A 22,976-nucleotide genomic window follows, 5' to 3' on the forward strand; every position below is an offset into this window, starting at 1 on the left:
AGAGAGAGAGAGAGCTGGGGCGGAAGGCTCACCCAGAACATGAAATCAGATGGATTAAAAAAAAATTCGGCATCTAGGTACACCACTGCAGTTGTGCTGTTGTCAGATTAAAATCACTACAGTGCAGACTGTGTCTTAAATTCCATAGCTGTAATCCAGCAAAGTGGTTACTTGGTTAATTCATTTTTAAAGCCATCAACTCTAAAACGTGGGATTAGTTTAAACCGTGTCCTGATTTTACTTAGGGCAGCACATTTAACTTCTTTAAAAAAACAAATAAGTGCATATTCCAAGCAGGCTACAGCATTGTGGCATAAACCTTTATGAGCTAGAGTCCGCTTCATTAGATGCAGGAAGTGTGATCCTTAGTTGGCAGAGAGCTGTCAGTGGTGTGGAGCTAGGCAAAATACAAAGCAAAATATTGCAATGCCTGAACATGATGGAGATGTCGTTTTCATTGACTCTCTGCCCCCTTACTGACTTCTTAAAGCAGCGCAGCACAAAAGTGGCACAGCGCTGCTCTTTTTTTATTTTTTAACTTCCACAAATTTGAAATCGCCAACCGGATTATTCTCTCTCCTGCAGGTTTATGGGGCAACCTACCTCCAGAAGCTTTTGGAGCCTTTATTAAGGGCAGTAATTACATCAAATGAATGGCAGCACGTCAGCTTTGAGGTGGACCCTACAAGGTTTGAATCCGGGTGGGTGGGAAGGAAGCAGAGGGAGGAGGAGGAAGTCTGCAATATTCTGCCTGCTTTCCCCTTAACACACTGCAGCCCAGCCACTCTCCACCGGCAAGCCCCGTTGCTTGAGGCCCTGATCCTAACTCTAAGCAGGGAATGTAGGGTGCAGCAGATTGGCCCTGAGTGATGCTTCACATTCAGCAACACCTGGAGAGCAAAAGGTTCCCCACAGCTGCCTCGTACCAAAGTCAGACAATGTGATAGCCTCCAAGGTGTTGGACTGCAACTCCCATCAGCCCCCACTAGCGTGGATAATGGGAATTGTAGCCTAGCAATAACTGGCAGACACCATGTTGGCTGCCCCTGCCTTATAGGGAGAGGTCAAGAGTCACAGTTGGCATATTGTAGTCACAGCGCCCATTCTGGTTTCCCTTTGGGTAGATTTGGACCTCGCTGGATGCTTTCCCCTGCTTCCGGATCAGCAGGGAACACCGCCAACTCTCATGCTCCCATCTCTCGTCTCATTAATCTATCACAACCTGCCTTCAAGTTACAAATCTGAATCCTTAGATAACGGCCAGCTGTGCATGACTGATACGACATCACCGTGGTTCAGGGCTCGTTTATTTTATTTGTGTTCTGCTTTTTAGCTTAGCTGCCAGAGTAGATTACAATTAAAATCTGGTGCAGTAGAATTAGGGATATGTTGCTCTCTGTGTGTTATGTAGACCAAGCTCCAGGCTCTTCACTGCAGACAGGAGGGGGCAGAAATCTGCAGATGGTCTCAGACTAAAGCTGGCTGATGCTAAGGAGGCCAGCCCACAAAAGCAGCCCTTTCTGCATTTTGATGCCATCCAGATGCCAGGCTTGGGGGATAAACTTGCAGACCAGTCCCATCTGCTGCTTGGAAGCTCTCCAGCATTGTAGCTAGCGATAGGCAGAAGGAAGCAAAGCTGTAGTTTGTGCTGGAGAAATCATAGAACTGCAGAGTTGGAAGGCACCCAGAGGACCATCTAGTCCAACCCGCCTGCAGTGCAGGAATATGCAGCTGTCCCATACGGGCATCGAACCTGCAGCCTTGGTGTTAGCAGCACCAATAAAGCTAGGGAGCCTGGCAAAGCCTTGACAGACCTGTCTTACAGGTTGGAATCCGCAGAAAGCCTTGATGATAACCAGCGGAGCCTTCTCCAGATGACAGAGAAATTCTTCCATGCCATTATCAACTCCTCTGCAGAGTTTCCACCTCAGCTTCGAAGCGTCTGCCATTGTCTCTATCAGGTATGCCTGAATCTGGCAACACTAGGTTGTACATTTCGTTGGACAGTGTTGGGAAAAGGGTGGAGAGGCTGTGCCCCTCCAGACATTGTTGGACTGCAACTCCCATCATCGCTGACTGCCATCATGCCGGATAGGGCTGATGGGAGTTGGGAGTCCAGCCACCTCTGGAGAAGCACTACTTCCCCCTATCTGTGCCATGAAGGTGAGGGTCCCTTCTGTTGCAGCTGCATTGGGCCTATTGCCTGAGGAAAAGTTAAAGAGGCATTCTCAGTGGTTGAAATGGGCAACTGGCTCAGAGAGATGTGAGCCACTCTCTCTTCTCCTTGAATTCTTTGTCTGTCTGTCTGATCAATGCAATGCCGTGTGGTCTGTGTTTCTTCCCCAGGTTATTGACTGACAGGGCTGAGGGCTGATTGGCTCCCTGGCCTTGATTCAACAAGAAAGAGCCTTTTAAACCATTTCAGATCACCCTCCAAGGGCACTGCTACTGATTTATTTATTTTTGAAATCTTGCTTTCGTTGTGTTTGCTTCTGCTGGACTGGGGAAATTCATGCACAATAAATTACACCTTGGTTGTTACCAGGGCCAACCTTTTGCCTTTGCTGAGGTTTTGATGCATCACCTACTGTTGCAGTGATTTACAGAGTTCCACCTGTGTGCTGCTATATGCACTGTGCGGGGCATTTGAGTTGTGTCCGCTGTCTGTACTTGAAAGGCTAGTTATATGCTTGAGAGATGAGCTTGCACATTAATGAAAATCTCTTTATTCTCCTGGGACTGCCCATTTGAGGATGCAGATGGGTGTGTGTGTGTGTGTGTGTGTGTGTCATCTTCTACATGAAAAGCTTCTTGCATGTCTAAAAGCAGTAGTTCAAGGAAAAAGCAGGTAGACTACAACAGCCCTGGTAATAAACTCTAAACTTTTTTAGTAGCTTGCAAATATAAAAATTAAAATACTTGCCTGCTAAGTTGCATCCAGTGCTAGTCCTAGATCCATTGAAATAAATGGATGCTAACTTAGGCACATTTATTTCAATGGGTCTCCTCTGAGTAGGAACTAGATGGATAAAGACATCTCTTACTATGATGGCTGAAATGCTAGACACTAGGCAGGGTGGTTAAAAAAATGTTATTTTACTAAACAATCTGATAGAGGAGAAAGAGAGAGAGAGAGCTTTCCATCTTCTGTGACCAGTGTAGAAACCAAGAAAACTGGCAGAGGAGAAATGAAGGGATCCCATCTCTTCTCTGCCAGAGAAGGTGAGTTGTTCAATGCAAGGAGGGTTTAGGTTTGTTCCCCCTCCCCTTGGGTGGTGAATTTAGTTGTGCGTTCTAAAGTAGTCCTGTTTCAGGCAGCATCACACAATATTGGATAGAGCCCTGACAAAGAGGAAAGAAGAGAAGCTGGCTTGATGAAGGAGTAAATCTTGATTTTGAACTGAGTGGGTAGGGAGCCTTTTTCTGGGGACATGTGCCAGTGGTGGGTGGGGCCAGAGGCAAAAGTGGGTGGAGCAGGAGATAGTGGCTCTTGCCTTTCGCACAGCAGCCTGCATTCCAGGCTATGAGCAAGCAAGAAGCATTGCCATCACATTTCAAGGTCATGCTTGAGGGTGTGGGGCAAGGCTGCTGAGCGAGGGCATGTGTGGCCTAGGGAGAGTCCCAAGCACCTGAAGGGATGCATTCAATCCATGGGCCTGGTATTCCTCCCTCCTGCAAGCAGTTGTTGAGTTTCTGCATAGGAGAGATGGCAGGAAGGGTCATAAAAGAAGATGGAGGTCCGTTTGACGCAACGTAGTCCTTTCTGCTTTGCTGGGCAGGAATAATCGGTTTGCCTCCAAACATCTTCCTCTCTTACCATCTGTTCTCTTTCCCCAAAGCTTTGCGCTATCAGCAATATCAGTTAACTTGCTCCTCTCCCCATCCAACTGAGAAGCCAATTCTGTAGGGACAGCGGTGAAATGAGATTGATGTTTGTATCCCTGCTCTTTATATTAAAGCTGCTCAGGAAGAATGAAGTGCCTTTTAGAGAAGGACCATGGTGAAATCCTTCCCAAGAGCTTTCCCTCTGGAAATGACAACTAACTGAGTGGGGAAATAGGTGTGACTGCTTCTCACTGTCACTCAGCATGAAATTCCCAGGGTTAGGGAAGAGCGTTCTGTGATTATGTCTCCACACCTCTCGTTTACTGGAGACGTGTCACATGTGGGCCTTGCAAAGTAAAGGAAGGGAACTTGGACCAAATGCCCTTGCTTGCTAGTCGCATTCTTTGGGTATAGAACGTAGGTGCTCTCCTTTGCCAAGTAAAAACTGGTTCTGTCCAGCCCCCAATAGAACAGTGTACAGGACAATAGCTGAGTCTGCAGCTTCTGTTTCAGATGCAGACCTGCAGCCAACTCTTTGAGCGTGCAATGAATTTTGTTAATGGAGTTTATGGTGTAGTGACTGTAAAGTTCGAGATGCTATGGAAAGTATTAAGCATTCAAGGTTACTTCTCCATTGGAGAGAGGCAGTTAGAGAACTGCTGTGAGGATGATTCAGTTTCTCCCTTATTTAATGGATCGAGTATCTACTTACTTACATCCTCATGAGGCATAAACAATATTTTCCCTAAAGGTTGCGTTGTGGGATGTGGGATACCTGGTGTTGTAAATAACTTTATCGGTAGTGACTGAGCACATTCTGAATCAGCTCGTGACTGAGGTTTGGGCCTGGCTTGTGTTAAATTTGCTGCCAGCCTTCCCCACCAGTTGTTCTCTTCCCCTCCCCCCAGAAAACTTGCTCTTGTGTAAAGGGGGAGCTGATAATGTGGGGGGTTGACCAGAGACCCAAAGAGGCCTCTAGGCATCATCTTTAAAACCTGGATGCTGCTGAGCATGCACTGAAGCATCCTTTTCTTCCGGGGAGAAGGGGATTTGCAGTTTCCTCTGCCTAACTGATGGAATTGGAGGCATCCTAGGCAGGAAATTATGCTCCAGCTTGTGATTGGGAGGATCCAAGCCGTCAGGGTGAGGTCCACAGGCTTCTTTTCCCAGCTGCTCACTCCCCTACGTTTCTCCCAAGAGTATGCATGCATGGAAGTGGGGAAGAACTGCCAAAGCGAGGGCCAAGAGCAAGCTCCTCAAATGACTCTGTTAACTGGGCTGCATTTGCTGTTCTAGGTGAAAAGCGGTGAAGATCTGTGTGTCGGTTTTAAGGCAAGGATGTGCATTCCCTGAGGCTGGGTTTCCTCTCCACCCCACCCCACCCTCTGCCCCAGATATGCCATCTGCTTGACCCAGTGGTGGCCAAACTTGGCCCTCCAGCTGTTTTGGGACTACAGTTCCCATCATCCCTGACTACTGGTCCTGTTAGCTAGGGGTGATGGGAGTTGTAGTCCAAAAACAGCTGGAGGGCCAAGTTTGGCCATCACTGGTTAACCCTTACAAGTTGTTCCTGCCCCATTCCTCTTGGATAGGAGGAAGCCCTGATGCAACTTCCTCTGACAACTGAGTGCTGCATGTGGGTGGGGAGAAGCTTCCTTAATTACAACCGATTCCTACCAGAAGCTGGTTGGGCGTCTAATCTCACTGGGTGGCTGCTAGTTTGAAACATGTATGTTCCAGCCTCTGGTGGGAGAAAACAGATCGTTTCTTGTGGCTGGCTTGGCACTTGGTCTCAATAGGCTTGCCAGTCCATTGCGGGAGTCTTGGATCCCAAGCTCTGAGAGATTGTGGGAAGGGGAACACAATTGTTCCCTTATCTCTAGAGTTGGGGAGCATGTATATACACCCACACCGCTTAATTTTTAAAAAATCTCTAAATGCTGTACATAATTCATTGTCAATGTATGCAAATAGAAGCATTTTTTTAAACAACAAAAGCTGCCTAACTAAATTACATGCAACCTGTATTTTTATATTATATTGGAAGATGCCCAGAGTGGCTGGGGCGACCCAATCAGATGCATAGCTGTCAACTTTTCCCTTTTTTAAAGGGATATTCCCTTATTCCTAGCAGGATTCCTCGCAAGAAAAGGGAAAAGTTGATAGCTGTTGTCAAGATGGGCATGGTATAAGTGATATATTATTATTCTAGTAATGCATAGGCTGGCTTATTCTCTCCCCCCCCCCATGAATAAGAGACCAATTATCCCAGGGACCCAGACCTTCCAGACCAATTCTGTCATGAGGGACTAGTAAATACCCCGAGAATACTTTGCTTGCTTTCTAACAGGACAGAGAGTTTAATCATTAATGTTTCATTTGCTTTGCCTGCTAGGCAGCAGGTGCACCATGTCACAGAGCCATGTGTGGGGTGAGGATAGAATGAATTATACAGCTGCAGTTCTTGGGGTAACAGTTGACCTGGAATATCCTGCAAGCATTGCTGGATAAGGGTGTTTAGCCTGTGCCCAATGCATGAGTGGATTGGGAGAAGCTGACCTGCCACAGTTGCCAAATATTTACTCAGCTGAAGCAGATGCACATATTTCTTCTAAAGCCTGAACTGGTCAAATAAGGTTGCGAAGTTTCCCTCTGTGCATTGCAAAAGGTTTTGTGTGGGTAGCGGGGAGAAAAGAAGCACTACTGCAACCCTTTGCAAGAATGGGGACCTGAATATTTTTATCTTTGGTGTCATATTCTACATGGTATACTAAAAAAAAAAGTTCATATATATGGGCTTCATGTTGATTTTTTAAAAAACCATTTACAAGTTCTGGTACAATGCTGATTATGCATCTAACTTCGGGACTGGGAAGAATTGATTTGGACCCTCTCAAAGCACATATTCTGGACAATACATGCAATAACACACAACAGATTAGCAAATAAATACTCTTTAAAAATTCTCAACCTAGCCAGAAATAGTAGAAATGATTGGAACCTGACATTTGCTTGCTTTCGTATTTGTGGACAAATTGTGGTCACTCACATGAAACACAAACTCCATCCAACATGAGTGTGTAATTTCATTTTCTGTTCTGTTTTTGTTACATTTGATCGTGTAATTTTGTGTACCGGTGGACATTGGGGGTTTCTTTTGTTGCTGTGTATGTGGTTGGTGCTGTGACTTGTTTGTGCTCATCTCTGTTCTGTAGGCAACTTGCCACTCTCTCCTGAATAAAGCTACCGTAAAAGAAAAAAAGGAAAACAAAAAATCAGTAAGTTTTGGAGAAGTTTTATTAGCCATTTCTTTCAAAGCACACAGAACACCCCTTTTCTTGATTTTTGTTTTTTTTGCTCTCTCTGTTCCAAAAGCTCTTCACTTTCAAGCCTCTACTTGACTTTCATTGCAAAAATCATTCTACTAATTCTGGCACCAAAGAGCTTTCATTTCAATTAACACTGGACTTTGAAACTTTGAAGTCACATCTGTTGTTGTTTTTTTACAAAAATAAAAATAAAAATAAATCTTGAATGTGCCTCTTTCAATTTCGGAAGGGTACCTCTGCAGCTCTGCACCATCATTCTGATGAACCTCTCTTTGTCGTCACTTGCAATGCTAAATAAGAAGGGGAAAGTCAGAAAATAAGGGTGAGGCATATGTGTGCACTGGTATTTGCAGGGACCTCCAGGAAAAAAAGAAGGCATTCCTCAAGAGAAGTAGGTGGACCTTTCTGATGAGAACTGGAAGCAACACCAGTTGGTAGATAGCATTAAAGTATGAGCAACAGCAAGGAAGGAAGTAGATGTGGATTGCAAGATGCATGAGGCTCTTCATTCAATTACTATATGCATGATGGGCTGAGTTAAGTGCATGCCCTTGGCAACCCTCTTTTTATGAAAACAAGTTCCAAAACTGGTCGGGATGGGGAAAATGCCCCAATAACATACTCTAAATATTTCAGTTGTTCACCTATACCTGCTTAGGGTGGAGTAAAATATGTGTACACAAATGGATTGGCCTTACTTTCTAACTTTCCCTCCAAAGTGTGAAAGAGAAGTGAACATGGGAACCTTAACGAAAGGTGCTGGGTGTCCTTTGTGTCAAACTTTCCAAAAGTGTTTCCTAACCAAAATGCTACTATGGGGGGCACATGGATAGAAGGTTCAGTATTTTTTCTACTTTGCTCATGTTTTTTGTTTTTAAAACACAAGACTTTCCTGATGCTTAATGACATTTGGCCATTTGCCTACCTTTCAGAGAACAAATCTCTTCGGGTGACCTTCTGTTCAGTTAGAATAAAAAAAAGGGTGTTGTTGACTGGTCCACAAGATGGGAGCAGATTGTTTACTTCCACTTGCTATGAGGGTGGAAGTTGAATTTGTGTTTTCCTCCATGGATGTGCTTCTTCTCTTCTAATCTTGCCCACTGCACAATGACAGGACTTCAGAGCTCTTACTCCAATTGGATTTCTGTGGGGTTTTTTTTCCTGGGTGCTCCTGCCCGTCTCAAAGATGAAATGGGCACTGGCCCAACTCTCTCGGCCTGTTCTGACATGTTCTGTGGCTGCAGCCATGCACACAACTTGCTCGAAGACACCTGCCATGTCTTGAGGCATTGTTCCCTCTGCAGCCACCCTTCTCATAAACCACTAATCCAAGTGCCACTCCCGGAGACTATCTATATAAAATGCTGGATTGGCAGTCTGGTATATGTGGGATTTGGGACCCAGCAGCTACCATCTGCAGGTTGCTAATATGAAGAGCCATTGGAAGAATACCCAGTTCTTAGAAACCAGTATCCCTTTTAAGGATCTAGTGCCAGTTCTTTTGTCCTTCCCTTTAAAGAACAACACAGTGTTCTGAGTTAAATTAGTCATTGAAATTCCAAGTGTCCTGCAATTGTTAATGTCTAGTGTTGTATAGCCAGTTTATCTTGGCTTTGCTTATTCTACGAATTGGCATGAATTGGCCTATGTGTGTGTTCGGTAGCTTTGCTGAACCTCGGCAGTTCTGGACCTCACCAGTGCCTCAGTGGGAGACTGGGAAACACTCAGGTATTCCTCCTTGAGTCTCATCATAGGAGGAAAGCAGGATATGTATGGATATGAATGTGTTCATTATTATTATGCGCTGGGAAATTGTGATTGCAGCTGGCTTGTCCTGCTCACCTTGCCTCTTGAGTTTGCCTAATGTCCTTGTGTTGGATGGCAGATTTGGGGTTTCGCATCCAAGATCCTTTGCAGATGGGCATTGTCTTTGTTCGCGTATGAGCCAGCATGATTCTGAACCTCCTTGCCACCCAACCCAGGAAGAGCTACCTAGAAATCAGTATTGTGAACTGTGATCCAATCTTTGGCAAGCTCTAAGAGGTCATACTCATTCATGCTCCAGCAAATTGTGGTTTGTTAGAGTAGCCCTGTTACATCTAAACCAGAACGTTAGAAGATTACTGGCAGAAAAGCATATGAACAATTTAATTCTGGACTTTGTTTCCCTTTTAGAGGAAATAAGTATTCTGCATGTTCCCCCCAGAGTTAATATTGCAAACACTCCATTACTTTCTCACATGCAACATACACAGGAGTGCTTTTTGCAATTTCTTGGCAGAGACTGGTCCAGTTCACACAATACGTTAAGCCGTGGTTTAAAACAAACCATGGTTTATTGTGAATGCGTGCTGCTCTGGTGCACATGCTTTGTTCCCGGCCCCCACCTCCCAAGCAGTCCCCAAGTGGCAACCTCATGATTTGTTTGCAAAGAGACAAACGGGAACCTGGGTTCAGACAGCCCAGTAAACTTGTTCATCCAGTGGTGTGGCAGGAGAGGCAGAGGAGTACTGTGGGAACTTAAGAGCAATGTTAAAACAATGGTTTAATGCAGTGTTCCCCAAACTTGGGTCTCCAGCTGTTTTTGGACTACATTTCCCATCATCCCTGACCACTGGTCCAGCTAACTAGGGATGGTGGGAATTGTAGTCCAAAAACAGCTGGAGACCCAAGTTTGGGATACACTGGTTTAATGTGACATGTGAATCAGGAATTTAATGAATGGGCTCTTTCTACTCATGACTTTTATTTATATATTATTACATTTATATACCACCATTCCGCTAAAGAGCTCAAGGTGGTATGCATGTTCCTGCCCCACTCTTTTTTATCCTCATGGCAGCCCAATGAGGGAGGTTAGGCTGAGAGGTGACTGGGCGCAGGTCACACAGTGAGTTTCTTAGCTAAGTGGGAATTGGGCCCCTTTTCTTCCTGGTCCTAGTGAGGCATTCTAACCTCTATACCTTGCTGACTTCCCTGTTTTGTTGAGAGTTCCCTGCTGATGGGTGTACCGAAGCAAAACTTTTCTTTTTCTTTTTGGTTTTTTTTTAGTTTGATAAATGAGCATTTTGGTTTCATTGGCAAAGTTGTCATTCCACACCACAAGGTTTGTGCATAAACAATTCAGGTACAAAGAAACTCTTGCCTTCCTTTTAGATTAGCATACTGCAAAATGGCTTTTTAGTTTTGGGCCTTGCTCATACGGATTTGCTCATACAAGGGCTTCACCACAAGACGGAGTGTGAATATATTTGTGTGAGAGACAGAGGGGGGTGTGGGAAAATCATGCTGTAAAATTGTGTCTTGTCTGTACTATTATCAGTAACTCTTTTCTTCTTCCTTAACTTCTAATAATGATCTGGCCTGTTTAACGAGAGAGGTCCAGTTTGGCACCCTATTCTGTTTATCCTGTACAGTAACACATGTGGAAGGTTTGGCAACGAATAGGGAGCTGAAAAGGCCTCTCATTTTTCTTTTCCGTTCTCATTCTGGCCCTTCATTTAAGTTGTGTCCTTATCAAACTCCAACTTGTGCTATTTAGGTTGTCAGCCAGCGGTTCCCTCAGAACAGCATTGGAGCTGTTGGGAGTGCCATGTTCCTGAGGTTCATCAACCCTGCCATTGTCTCGCCATATGAGGCTGGGATATTGGATAAGAAGCCGCCGCCAAGAATCGAAAGGGGCTTGAAGTTAATGTCAAAGGTAAAGAACTGCAATTCTTGCATGTGTGGGTCTTTGAGTGAGGTGCAGAGTGAAACAATAGGCAAATTATTGCTGTGAGGGGTTTGAAATGGAGCTAAGGCGCACGTGGAAAGCTTTGGCCCTCTGCTTAATTTTGTGCGGCCCTTTGCATGACTCCCAAACCCCTCTGCAAGTTCAGACCTCTGGCGAGAGGCACGCATCCCTCTCCTGGAAGCCTGATCCACCCATCGCTGGCTTCAGCACTGCCCACTGCCAGTATATAGCACATTACCCTGGCAGGACTGTGGTGTTCCATAGGAATAAAAGGTCGCCTGCCCCAGATTGAGTTTTTGCTTGTTTGTTTCGGGGGTTGGAGGGGAGAGCGTTCAAAAAAAGTCACCCCTTCTTACAGCCTGCTAGTATAGCATATGTTGTTCGTTTATTTATGTAAAGCATTTGTGATCTGCTTTTTGAGAACCATGCTCCACAAAGTGGCCCTTTGTCCTCTGGACTAGACCAGAGCATGCCTGCAAATGTTCAGTCGTCTTGGATTAAAGCAAATCCCTTGTAATGCAGGAATAACGTTTGGAAGAGAACGCCATGGCACAGCTTCCCACGGCACGATTGGTTGCTTCACTGGTTCTTTTTATTAACCTAGGTACTGCAGAGCATTGCCAACCACGTCTTGTTTACAAAGGAGGAGCACATGCGGCCTTTTAATGACTTTGTGAAGAGCAACTTTGATGCAGCACGAAGGTAAAGTAGTTGCAATGCTTAGTTTAAAAGAGCTTTGCCTTTATAAGTCTGTAAAGGCCAAAAGGGGTCGGATCTGCAGGCTCTGTAAGTTGGAAAGGCCAGAGGCAAATAGCATGGTCCGCAGCATGCATTCATGCATAAATTAATAAATTAATTTTTTATTTGTATCCCGCCCTCCCCGGCCAAAGCCAGGCTCACAGCAGCTAACATCATGTAAATAAGACAATATACATAATACAATATGCAAATAAAATAACATTCAACATTTATTAAAATAATATAGAATAATATTAAATATCAGCATTTTAAGATTAAACAGAAATGCACTCTTAACAGTTACAATAAGTGATTTCTAAACTCCAATAAAACAACAGCAAGCCACAGTGCACAATGCAAAATGAGAAGCAGAGACTGAAGGCACAGCTTCCTTATGAAGAGTCCCAGGGCCGGAAGCGGGGGGGGGGGCAAGGCAGGTGGAAAGAGGCCTTGCCTGATGGAGTCTCTCCAGCATGGGCTGGGTTTCCAGAGGGTGCAGTCAAACAGGCCAGAGGCTGGCAAATGGCTAAATCCAAGTATGGCAACCATTAAGTCTCAAGGACCAGAGACAGGAGAAGTGATTCAGCATAGGCAGATCAGGCAGGTGCAGACCATGCATGGAATTGGTCCACAAAGTATTTCAGCTTTAAGGGGATTGGACTAATTCATGGAAGAGGATAGCCATGATATCTGGGCTTACTCAGTTCAGAGGCAGTGCACCCCTGAGTGCAAGATGCTAGGAAGCAGCAAGGTGGAGTGGGTGGCTCTCACCTTCTGGCTGTAGTTGTGGGCTTCCTGGAGGCATCTTGTTGTCCACTGGGTGAAACAAGATGCTGGACTGGTCGGATGTTTTTGGTCTGTTCCAGCACAGCCGCTCTTTTTCTTTATTTCTAAAAATACATTGGGGGTGGGAAGTGTGGGGTGGTTAGCTCGTATCACGTTTGCCTTTACTCTCGTGGCAAAACAGATCTCCCAGAAATAAAAGAGGCAGAAATGTGCAGAGATCAATGTCAGCGTTGCATACATTGTGGATTCCAAGAATATTCCTTTTGCTGTTATGCAGCTCCTGGTCATGGTGGGTGTTGTGTTGCGCTGGACAAGGGCCGGGAAAGTCTGGAAGTGCCTCATGCCCTCCATTAGGTTTTCTGTCAGAGTGTATATGACTGCCAAGACTGATCATTTTAACTGTAGCACTGTGGCCACCTTATCCCTAGCAACAAGCATACTTTAGGTGTACCTGCTTGTAATTTTAATAATATTACTTTGAACACTGTACTATTCAACCACAACGTGTGTGCCTTGAGAAACAAAGCCAACACCCCGTTGGTTGTAGTGAGAAGCTGTGAGATCCTTGCTAAAGAGAGCAACGGCTTTCCTTTCTTTGTAGGTTTTTCCTGGACATTGCATCAGATTGTCCAGCCAGCGACACGGTCAATCACAGCCTCTCTTTCATCAGCGATGGCAACGTCCTTGCTTTGCACCGGCTCCTCTGGAACAATCAGGAGAAGATTGGCCAGTACCTTTCCAGCAACAGGTAGAAGTAGCTTGACCACTGGCCAAGAATCGTTGGCTTTGTCAGAGTTGAAGGAGAAAGCGAGGAACATGCTGTAGGGCAGCAGCTGCCATTTGGGGGGGGGGCAGTAGGCATGTCTTGAATTTTGAGAATGTGCTGGGTCACTAAATAGCTGCCATGGAGTGGCAGCTAAATAGTCACTAAATAGCTGCCATGGAGTGTGTGGCATAACACAACGTGGCTACCATGAGGCGCTTGGCATAACACAACATTAGAGAAAGAGAGAGCCAACTTTGTGTACCATGAGAAGTCAGCTATATCCTCCTAGTCCTGGTGATGTTGCTATCTAATAGCAACAGGGAGCATTACCTGGGAAAACAAACCACTCACTCTTCATAGAAATCACTTAGAAGGTACCTGTATATTTTGGCCCATCATGTTATTTCTAAGACGGCTAGAAACTTAATTCTTTTATCAAATGAAAGCTGAGAGTCTGGGGTACCTGCACAGGGGCATTCAGGAAAACCTCCCCAAGTGCCGGATTGGTGACCCTCTGCTCTGATGACTACTGTGGGTGATTTTGCTTTTTAGTTGTATGGATGCTGGGATAGTCATGGTTGTAAGTTCTACTCAAAGTGCACCCATTGAAATGAATCAGCCTGTGTTTGTCTTGTCCTTTAATTTCAGTGGATCTGCTCTGAGTATGACTACCATTGGATACAGCTTGAAGTCTGCCTCATTATAGCATCCAGTGCAGCGGCACAGAGCAAGCAAAGCACAGATAGGATGGGTGGAGCATGGGTTGTAGGAGGAATTGCAGTGATACTCGGGAACAGAAATCTGAACATGGGATAAGACTCATCTGTTTACACACTTTATTAAAGCTTGGAGAGTGGGAGGAGGATTGGCATTGGAAGCCAGTGATGCTTGCAGAAAGCAACCTGGGTTCTGTAGTGTATTTTGTCCGCGTAAATAACGCGGGGTATTTCCCACACTAAATGTTTGTCTGATTTCCTTATTAATGCATGCAGGATGATGCATGTTGTACCGAAATGGAAGAGAAGAAAAATCTAAAAATACCGGTTGTTACAAATGTTGTTGTTGGGTTTTGTTGATAACATGCAGTTGTTTCTCCAGGGACCACAAAGCTGTTGGAAGACGGCCATTTGACAAGATGGCGACTCTGCTGGCATACCTTGGTCCTCCTGAGCACAAGCCAGTGGCAGACACGCAGTGGTCCAGTATCAATCTCACCAGTTCCAAGTTTGAAGAATTTATGACTAGGTAGTGGATCTGTAGATGTCTGTTGTTAGCAGTAGCTTTTAGCGTTAATCTGTTGCCATGGGGCCAATGCAAATACAATGCTGTCCATGGTTCTTTTCCCATTTTGAATGCTCATGGTTCTTTCCCCACACATTCTCCCATACTCCTAGATTCCAGGATTATTATTATTTTTGCTTGCATGTTCTGCCATGCCTCAGGAGTATTTTTGTAGAAGTTCCAACATGTGATTCAAGGGTTTTGAATAAGCCTGAAAAAGATGGCAGTCAGCTTTTGGTTGGGGGTGGGATGTAGACACTCAAGCTTAATTTGAGATTTTCAGTGTGCTTATGTTTGCCTCCTTAGGCACCAGGTGCACGAAAAGGAGGAGTTCAAGGCCCTGAAAACACTAAATATTTTCTATCAAGCTGGGACATCCAAGGCTGGCAACCCTGTTTTCTACTACATTGCTCGCCGGTAAGACCACTTCTCTTTGTTCCTTATTATTTACTATTAAGAATTGTGAAGTCTATATGAAGGAGCAAACTCATTCATTTTCTTGCTTCCCAAGCGACAGCAATGCCTCCGTCATTTCAAATGTTTTTGTTGTGTTCTAAACACATTAGCAAAGTGAGTTTTATTTGTGTGTGCAAAATATGCCACAACTGTTTCTAGCGCTGGTTCGCTTTTTAAGAGGAGTGAGGATTTTTGCCATCTTCAAGCTGCTCCTTTGCTCAGGCAAGTGCTCTGTGGCCACTGGGCTTGCTTGCAGGCTTCTCAGAGTTGCGAAAAGCTCCATGACCTCCATAGATAGACCCTATCTGCACAACTCTTGTGTGCACATTGGATTGTGTTTCAGTATTTTATGTGGAAGGCTGCATGCACTCCTATGAGAGAGCAGATTTATTGCTCTTGTGGAGTTCTGTGGGTTTGGGTTTTTTAAAAATAGGTTTTCTCAACAGATGCAAAAACAAACTTGAATCTTTACCATCCTGAACCTCAGCTCTTTTTGCCATTGTTTTGTGTGCCAGTGCCTATATGGCATAGATTGTCTGCACTGTGCACACTTGTTGCTGTGCCTGTTTTGGACTACCAGTTCAATATAAATATTTGTGCTTGAGCTAAATGAGGCTCGTGCAGCAAAGGGTATCCTTGACAAAACAGTTAGCTATCATCAAAAGTGTAAAGTCGAGGAGCTTGAGAAGTGGAGTCCAGGTGTGATGAGCAAGCGAAGCAAATGGGAAAAAAAATACTGGATGTGGTGCGGTTTGCATGTGCCCCACAAGCTGCCTGCTGGGCAGGACTGGCCCAAGACATTTTGCTCCCTGAGATGAAGCAGCAATTCCCCACCCACCAAACCCTGCCCTGCCAAGTCAAGGTGTGTCGTACCCAAGGCCAGTGAGGTTATTGGGGCACTTGGAAGTAAATCAGTTCCTGCCTGTCACTGTAGACTGCTGCTTTGGAAGAAGGCATTTTTATATGTTCATGTGCAGCGAGGATGTTCATCGCGTATGCCATGCATCAAGGGGGCTGGAAGGACACAAGGCAATGGCTCTTTTGACATGGGAGGGAAATTTGGGTTGAACTGAGGTGTGAAACCACACTTGCACATTGTTATGCTGTAGCCATACCTGCATTTCCTTCTGACTCTCTTCTTTCAAGTTGCCTCCCATTGGAGTTAATTTCTGCTTTTTCTACTCCCTTTCTCCTGTTTACTGCGGTCTACGTGCCACATGTCAGTAGGCATAAAAACACGTTGTTTTCAAACAACTACCGCCATTGTTAGTTATGACGCCAGCTTAATCCTTTGTCCATAAAACGGCCATGCACTTTGTCCATAAAGTTACTGACAAATAGTAAGCGGAGTTTGACTCTACAGGCATCACTAAGGCATGCTGGGTGCTTGATTGTGACAATATATTATATTTGTGTTCTGGTTGTCGGGGAACAATGTGCTTGAAATTTGTGACATGTGCAGGAAGAGGGGGAATTTTAAATAAACCTTGCCACAAGCAGTCTTATCTGGCTGAACCATAGCCATTATGGCCGGATCATTAAAAATACACACCACTTCAAACAACCAATCTCCTTTATTGACATAGAGAAAGTGCATCATATACATGGATCAGAACATGACACAGTGAACAAAACAGTAGGAGATGCTTTAGGATAAAACTGTCCAGACATTGTGAGGTATGAAAACGGCTCTTGGGACCTATGGTAACGTAATTTCACTGCGTCGCTTAAAAATCTTGCCACATTCTCCACAACATCATTCCTAGAATTGTTCAGCAGATAAGGCACCCTGGAAGAGTCAGTGCGATAAATCCCCTCCTTTAATAAGGGGGCCAAATACTTATCATATATTTTTACATAAAATGGGCAAGAAAATAAAACGTGTGTCATGGGTTCAACCTGTTTTGTGCCACAAGGGCAGTATCTTTCAGAGAACGGGATTTTTGAAAATCTACCTTGCAAAACTGCAGATGGTAAGGCGTTAAATCTTGTGAGGGAAAGAGCTCTCCGTAGGTAGGGATCACAAAGGTGATGTAAATATGGGGTGTCCTGGCCAAATGAGGGGGGAGCCTACAAACCACTTGTGCCCTGATCTCTTAACCAAGTTGCAAATGCCTTGTAACTGTTAGCAGAATTGAACCCCTGTATAGAAATTGTGATTTTCATGGCACAAAGTATTTGGGGGGAGAGGCAAGAGCTCATGCTTTGCATGCAGAAGACCCCCAGCTTCAGTTTCTGGCATCTCCAGACAAAAGGATCAGGTGATGGGGAAAGTCCTTTCTATCCGAGACCTTGGATAGCTGCTGCCAGTCAGAGTAGACAATAGTGGGCTGGATGGACAAACAGTCCAATTTGTTCTAAGCCAGCTTCCGACGTTTCCCATGTATCATTCAGGTAGATGAATGGCCAGAATTGCACTGGCTCTGGGCAGTATGCTTGGGAAGTGTGAACTGCCAACTGTGTGGCGGCTGCTGACCATTGGAACTGGTAGGGCCGAGGACGGGGAGCCTAATAATAATAATAATAATAATAATAATAATAATAATAATAATAATAAAATAATATAATTTATTATTTATACCCCACCCATCTGGTTGGGTTTCCCCAGCCACTCTGGGCGGCTTCCAACAAAATATTAAAATACAGTAGTCCATCAAACATTAAAAGCTTCCCTAAACAGGGCTGCCTTCAGATGTCTTCTAAAAGTCTGGTAGTAGTTGTTCTCTTTGACATCTGATGGGAGGGTTCCACAGGGCGGGTGCCACTACCAAGAAGGCCCTCTGCCTGGTTCCCTGTAACTTGGCTTCTCACAGTGAGGGAACTGCCAGAAGGCCCTAAGCGCTGGACCTCAGTGTCTGGGCAGAACGATGAGCCAATGAAAGTCAATCAACTCATTTTAGTTTTACCCTCCATCCTCTGCCTTGCTGAGTTCTACCGGGGCAACACTGAGACCAAGCTGGAGGAAACTGGCCGGTGGTGTCACCCCCTGGACTGGTTGCAAGTAGAAAGGCAGGCATGTGTGGGGCTGGCCAAGGACAGACTGAGGTTGATGGGGCAGTACGCCATCTGCCTCCACTACCCCAACCTCTTCAGTGACTTACAGAATTGGGGTTAGTAGGCTAACATAGTGTGACCTGCCTTTCTGGATTTCGCATGCTGCTGACTTTCCTGAAGTTGTACATGTATACCACAGTGCAAGTAGAGGCTTATTTCCTTAAAAATAATTCTTGCGAGAGACGCATGTACTGTAATGACATTATTTATTAAGATCTCCAAACATTCATGAATAATTGAATTTTTCGTTTGAATACAAGGTGTGCAACTTTGCTTCTAGATCTGTTCCTCAGCTCCTTTCCCCCTGGAATTGTCCACCCATCCCTTATTTCCTTGTGGTTTTAAAATGTTGTATTGTTCTCTGTACAGTAGTTCAGTTGCCATGCCACCAGCTTCCATTTTTCATTTTGCTGCATAATGTTTCTCTTCAACACAGAAACTTCCTTACATGCATTGAAGTTAAGAATATTTCCCATCATTGACAACCAACTTTGCTTGCGTTAGAAGTGCTGCGATTCATGTGTGTCTTGAGCAACGAAAGGACTCACATATCTCTTTGAGAAATGTAGAACCACAAAGAGGAGGGGATGGCAAAATTAATTGAAACGTTTACACTTGGTAACTGTGGATTTGCTAGCAGAATGCGTGCTCGCCAGAAAACACACCAGGACTCACAGAATTGGATTGGATTGGATTTTCCTGAATTTTACAAACAATTTCAAGTGATTAATGGGATAACTTAAAGCTTACATTAGCAGAGAAAGACTAGTCACAAGGATGAAGCAGGTGAAGAGAAGCGGCGTTGCCGTCACAGGGATCCTGCTGTTGAAGGGAGCAGAATTGGTGGGCGACACTTTTAAAGGGGTGGTCGTCTTGTGGAGTGTGCTGGTTTCCACTGTGGTATTTTGAACAGTCGTAGTAGTGCCTGATGCGGAAACCAAGTCAGGTTTGCACAAAACTACAACCACCAGGGCAGGCCAGAGCCATTTCAACAGCCTCTTCATTCTGCATATTCAACAGTGAACATTAGTTAACAATTCACACATTTCCAGAAGACTTGACTTTTGTCATGAGGATGGTGAGGATTTGGCTACATAGGAATCCACACGCTGAGAGAGTTCACTTTTGGTGTGTGTGTGTTTGCACATAAAAATGTTTTCATACAAGTGGGCCAAATGTAGTGGGGGGAAATGACTTGGAATTTAGGTCACAAAACCACCATTTCTGGACCTCAACGAGAGAATAAAAGCATGGCCAATCCCAAACACTAAAATGAACAAAATCAAGAAAGCATGGCTTGTGTCCGGTAATAGTCTTACTCAAAGTAGACCCATTGGAAGTAATGAAAATGACTCAATTGATCCCACTGGTTTCAGTGGGGCTACTCTGAGTAAAAATCAGAACCCCTTGTTTGTATATTTTTGGAAAACCTATGAGGTTTTGAAATTTATTATTTTAGTAAAATATTGGTATTCTGTCTTGGAGTCAAATATTCCAGAGGCGATTGCCTTGTACCTGAGCATTTCTATATTTAATTAGTTTTTTTTTAAAATTGCACCTGTTAGCCAGCTCTTAAAAGCATCCCAAGGAATGGTTAGAATTGTGCAATACAAAACTAAACATGGAGACTTAAAATGGAGCCAAAAAACCCAAATCCCTTTTGGGGAGATAAAAGGGCTTATTTTATTGCCAACCCGAAAGGCTGAATGGACAGGACTCTCCTGGGCAGGAATTCCAGAGCCAGGGAGCCACAGCCAAGATTACAACACTATTTCACACACGTGATCTCGTGTTAATCCTTACAACCATCCTGTAAGGGAGGGTCAGTATAATTGTCCCCAGGGGGGGCCTGAGGCTGAAGCAAGTTTGACTTGCCTGTGGTCACTTTGCGGAATTAACGGCAGAAAAGTGATTCAAATGGGAAGGGCGAGGTGGGGGAGCTTTCCAAGTCATAGCTCATTCTCTCTCCTTTGCCAGAAATGAGGATTTGTGCATTGTTCTGAAGCCCGGTTTATGATTATAGGCTTAACGGTGCAATCCTATACATGTCTATTCAGAAATAAGCCCCAGTGACTTGAATGGCTCTTGCTGCCAGGTTAAGGAATGTGTGTAGGAATGCAGCCCAGGATTTTGTTCTTAGAACCAAATTCTACATCAGCTGCAGTTAAAAAAACAACAGCCAATTAAAAAAAAAAAATTCCAAGGGCAGAACTGAACAAAAATACATCAGTTCCAAGTCTATCTCTCTGCCTGAAGCTAGATGCTCAACAGGCTTTAGGTTTCTTTTTTTTTTTACGCCGTCATGATTTGGTTTATTTGCCGTTATGGAAGGAGGCTTGATATTCTCAAGACCGAAGGACAATGACAGTAACAGATTGCAAAGGGCGATGGGGACTGCTATGGAGAGGATCTGAGAACTTTACAGAAGGGACCCGCCTCCAGTAATTACCGAAAGCCCCAGCCCAGGCCTTTGTTGCTTAACACTTAACAATCCAAACTTGGGACAGGTACCACCTTCCTCCATTTTCCAGTGGTGATTCTAAATCCCTTACATCATCTGTAGTGTGTTGGAATCAGCCCTCCATGGCAGGCACCCTCTGCCAACAAACTCACTGTTTGATTTCTCTCCTCCTTCTCATTAATCATGAGGGCTAGGAACATTAATCGCAAGGGGTAGGGGTGTGGTTTTTTAAAAAAAAATTCCAAGTTTAGATTTTGTTCTTCTTACTTCCTGACTTCTTTTTTTATTTTAAACATGCATTTTATTTTTCTGTTATCTGCCATAAGAGGTTTAACCTCAAAGGTAGGATTTAAATGTATTTATTTTATTTATCTAACACAGGTAGTTACTATTCTGCAAGAGCTAACTAGTTCTGTGCTACATGTCATATTTTACAGCAGGCTCTGTGATTCAAATCTTAACAGGTTACTTAAGCCATAACTGCTCCAAGATCACCCAAGAATTGTTTTAGGAACAAATTTGCAGGTTGGGTTGCTAGTTTTCTTCCAGTATGCACACACGTTTCAAGATAAAAATATCTCCTCTTAGTTTGACGCCTAAGCATATCAGGCAGCTAGGGGGCACTTAATCACCCTTTTAAAATTTGTTATTAATTTTACCATTTGTTCCGTACCTGTTCCGAGTTTCAGACGCTTATGATGAGAGTAAAATACAGAAGCCTCCGAGGAGCTCCCTTGCATGCAGCCGGTAGATGTGTCGGCTCATTCTGCCATTTAAATATAATTTCAGGATGATTATGCAACCACAAGCCTCATAATGATTGGCTCCTGTGGCTTGCAAATGTCACTTTTTTTCCAAGGCAACGGATGCAAACATGAAACACTTTCCACCCAGCAATTTGATGGAGGAAGTAAGAGTTAGAAATCATGGTGTGGGCTTCTCCCTCCAGCTTTATGCTTTTTTTCAAAGAAGAGAGCAGGGAAGAGAATATAGTGGTACCTCAGGTTAAGAACTTAATTCGTTCCGGAGGCCCGTACTTAACCTGAAACTGTTCTTAACCTGAGGTACCACTTTAGCTAATGGGGCCTCCTGCTGCTGCTGTGCCACCAGAGCACGATTTCTGTTCTCATCCTGAAGCAAGGTTCCTACATAGTACCCCGAGGTACTGTGTCTGGGTTAGTGGAGTCTGTAAGCTGAAGCGTCTGTAACCTGAAGTGTCTGTAACCCGAGGTACCACTGTATTTCTGAATAAAGGACTGCCAGACAAACACAGCGCAGGAAGAATTCTTTCCAAGATTGTTGGAATTCCTGGTCTCCTTAAAAAAAAGTGTAGCTTTATGATTGCAGAAAATTAAGACTGCAGAATGTAGCATGAAAAAGGAGCAATTTAAAGATATCATAATTTTATTATGTTCTTCTCCAGTGGCTTGGAAGTCTGTTTAAAGTTTTAAGCTTAGACTCAGGTGGGCTACAGAGGCAGCATGTACACCTGCAGTGGAATGGGGTGCTAGTGAGAACTGTACCATTTCATGCGGCAAGGAGGGGGTGTGTGCTATTTTTTGAATATTTCCCACACATTATAAAAATGCTTGCAAATCGGAAAGCAGCACATGAGGAAGTTGGATTTCTTTTCAGCTCTACATAACACAAAATGGTGGCCTCATCTAAACTAAGAAACTAATGTTGGCTTGCAATATCTGTGGGGTAAGGCAACTTGCCCCCTTCCCTTCCCTTCTCCTTTTACTGGTTGAAACATATAAGTGGGCACCCAAATTATGCTCCTGATTGGCGTTGGGTTTTCACACAGTTTTCTGGACAATTCCTGGGAGTGGGGATAGGATGGAACTGACACACTTCTGTCGGTGGTACCACCTCCTTCTTTGGAAGCCATTTGCTAAGTAAAATGGAGCATGATCATCACTCCACATGCACACATAGGACTCCGTCATTTCTGAAAGCTCCTGATTTAAAGCCACTTTAAAAGGAGATTAGACCAGTGGCTCCCAAACTTTGGTCTCCATGGACCACTTGAAAATTGCTAGACCACATACTGATTTTTCTGCCTGTTGTAACAATTGTAATGGGCTGTGCTATATGGTTTTTAAAGCCATGCTTTTCCCAGTAGTGATGTATGGAAGTGAGAGCTGGACCATAAAGAAGGCTGATCGCCGAAGAATTGATGCTTTTGAATTATGGTGCTGGAGGAGACTCTTGAGAGTCCCATGGACTGCAAGAAGATCAAACACATCCGTTCTTAAGGAAATTAGCCCTGAGTGCTCACTGGAAGGACAGATCCTGAAGCTGAGGCTCCAATACTTTGGCCACCTCATGAGAAGAGAAGACTCCCTGGAAAAGACCCTGATATTGGGAAAGAATGAGGGCACAAGGAGAAGGGGACGACAGAGGACAAGATGGTTGGACAGTGTTCTTGAAGCTACAAAAATGAGTCTGACCAAACTGTGGGAGACAGTGGAAGACAGAAATGCCTGGCATGCTCTGGTCCATGGGGTCACAAAGAGTCGGACACGACTAAACGACTAAACAACA

At 44.4% G+C, this 22,976-nt stretch overlaps 2 protein-coding genes and 1 long non-coding RNA gene across 11 annotated transcripts in view; 1 reads left to right on the forward strand and 2 right to left on the reverse strand.

Annotated features, from left to right (window-relative positions):
• Positions 1-22,976, reverse strand: part of EVI2A (ecotropic viral integration site 2A) — a 172,658-nt gene that overhangs the window by 108,492 nt on the left and 41,190 nt on the right. The window lies entirely within an intron of this gene.
• Positions 1-22,976, forward strand: part of NF1 (neurofibromin 1) — a 159,691-nt gene that overhangs the window by 46,403 nt on the left and 90,312 nt on the right. For 5 of the 7 annotated variants that reach the window (XM_081890100.1, XM_081890099.1, XM_081890101.1 and 2 more), the window contains 8 exons: positions 586-689; positions 1,826-1,961; positions 7,041-7,103; positions 10,696-10,854; positions 11,492-11,589; positions 13,013-13,159; positions 14,276-14,422; positions 14,765-14,875. In XM_081890100.1, the coding sequence (XP_081746226.1) occupies positions 586-689; positions 1,826-1,961; positions 7,041-7,103; positions 10,696-10,854; positions 11,492-11,589; positions 13,013-13,159; positions 14,276-14,422; positions 14,765-14,875 (965 nt within the window). The remainder of the gene's footprint in view (positions 1-585; positions 690-1,825; positions 1,962-7,040; positions 7,104-10,695; positions 10,855-11,491; positions 11,590-13,012; positions 13,160-14,275; positions 14,423-14,764; positions 14,876-22,976) is intronic. The other 2 variants (XM_081890102.1, XM_081890103.1) reach the window with 1 other exon arrangement.
• LOC309357484 lies at positions 18,158-21,490 on the reverse strand. The gene is made up of 2 exons (XR_014163146.1): positions 21,103-21,490; positions 18,158-18,973 (listed from the first exon to the last, which is right to left on the reverse strand). It is a non-coding gene; the product is annotated as an uncharacterized lncRNA (long non-coding RNA).

This window comes from Podarcis melisellensis, assembly GCF_964234715.1.
Source record: "Podarcis melisellensis genome assembly, chromosome: 15".
NCBI lineage: Eukaryota > Metazoa > Chordata > Lepidosauria > Squamata > Lacertidae > Podarcis > Podarcis melisellensis.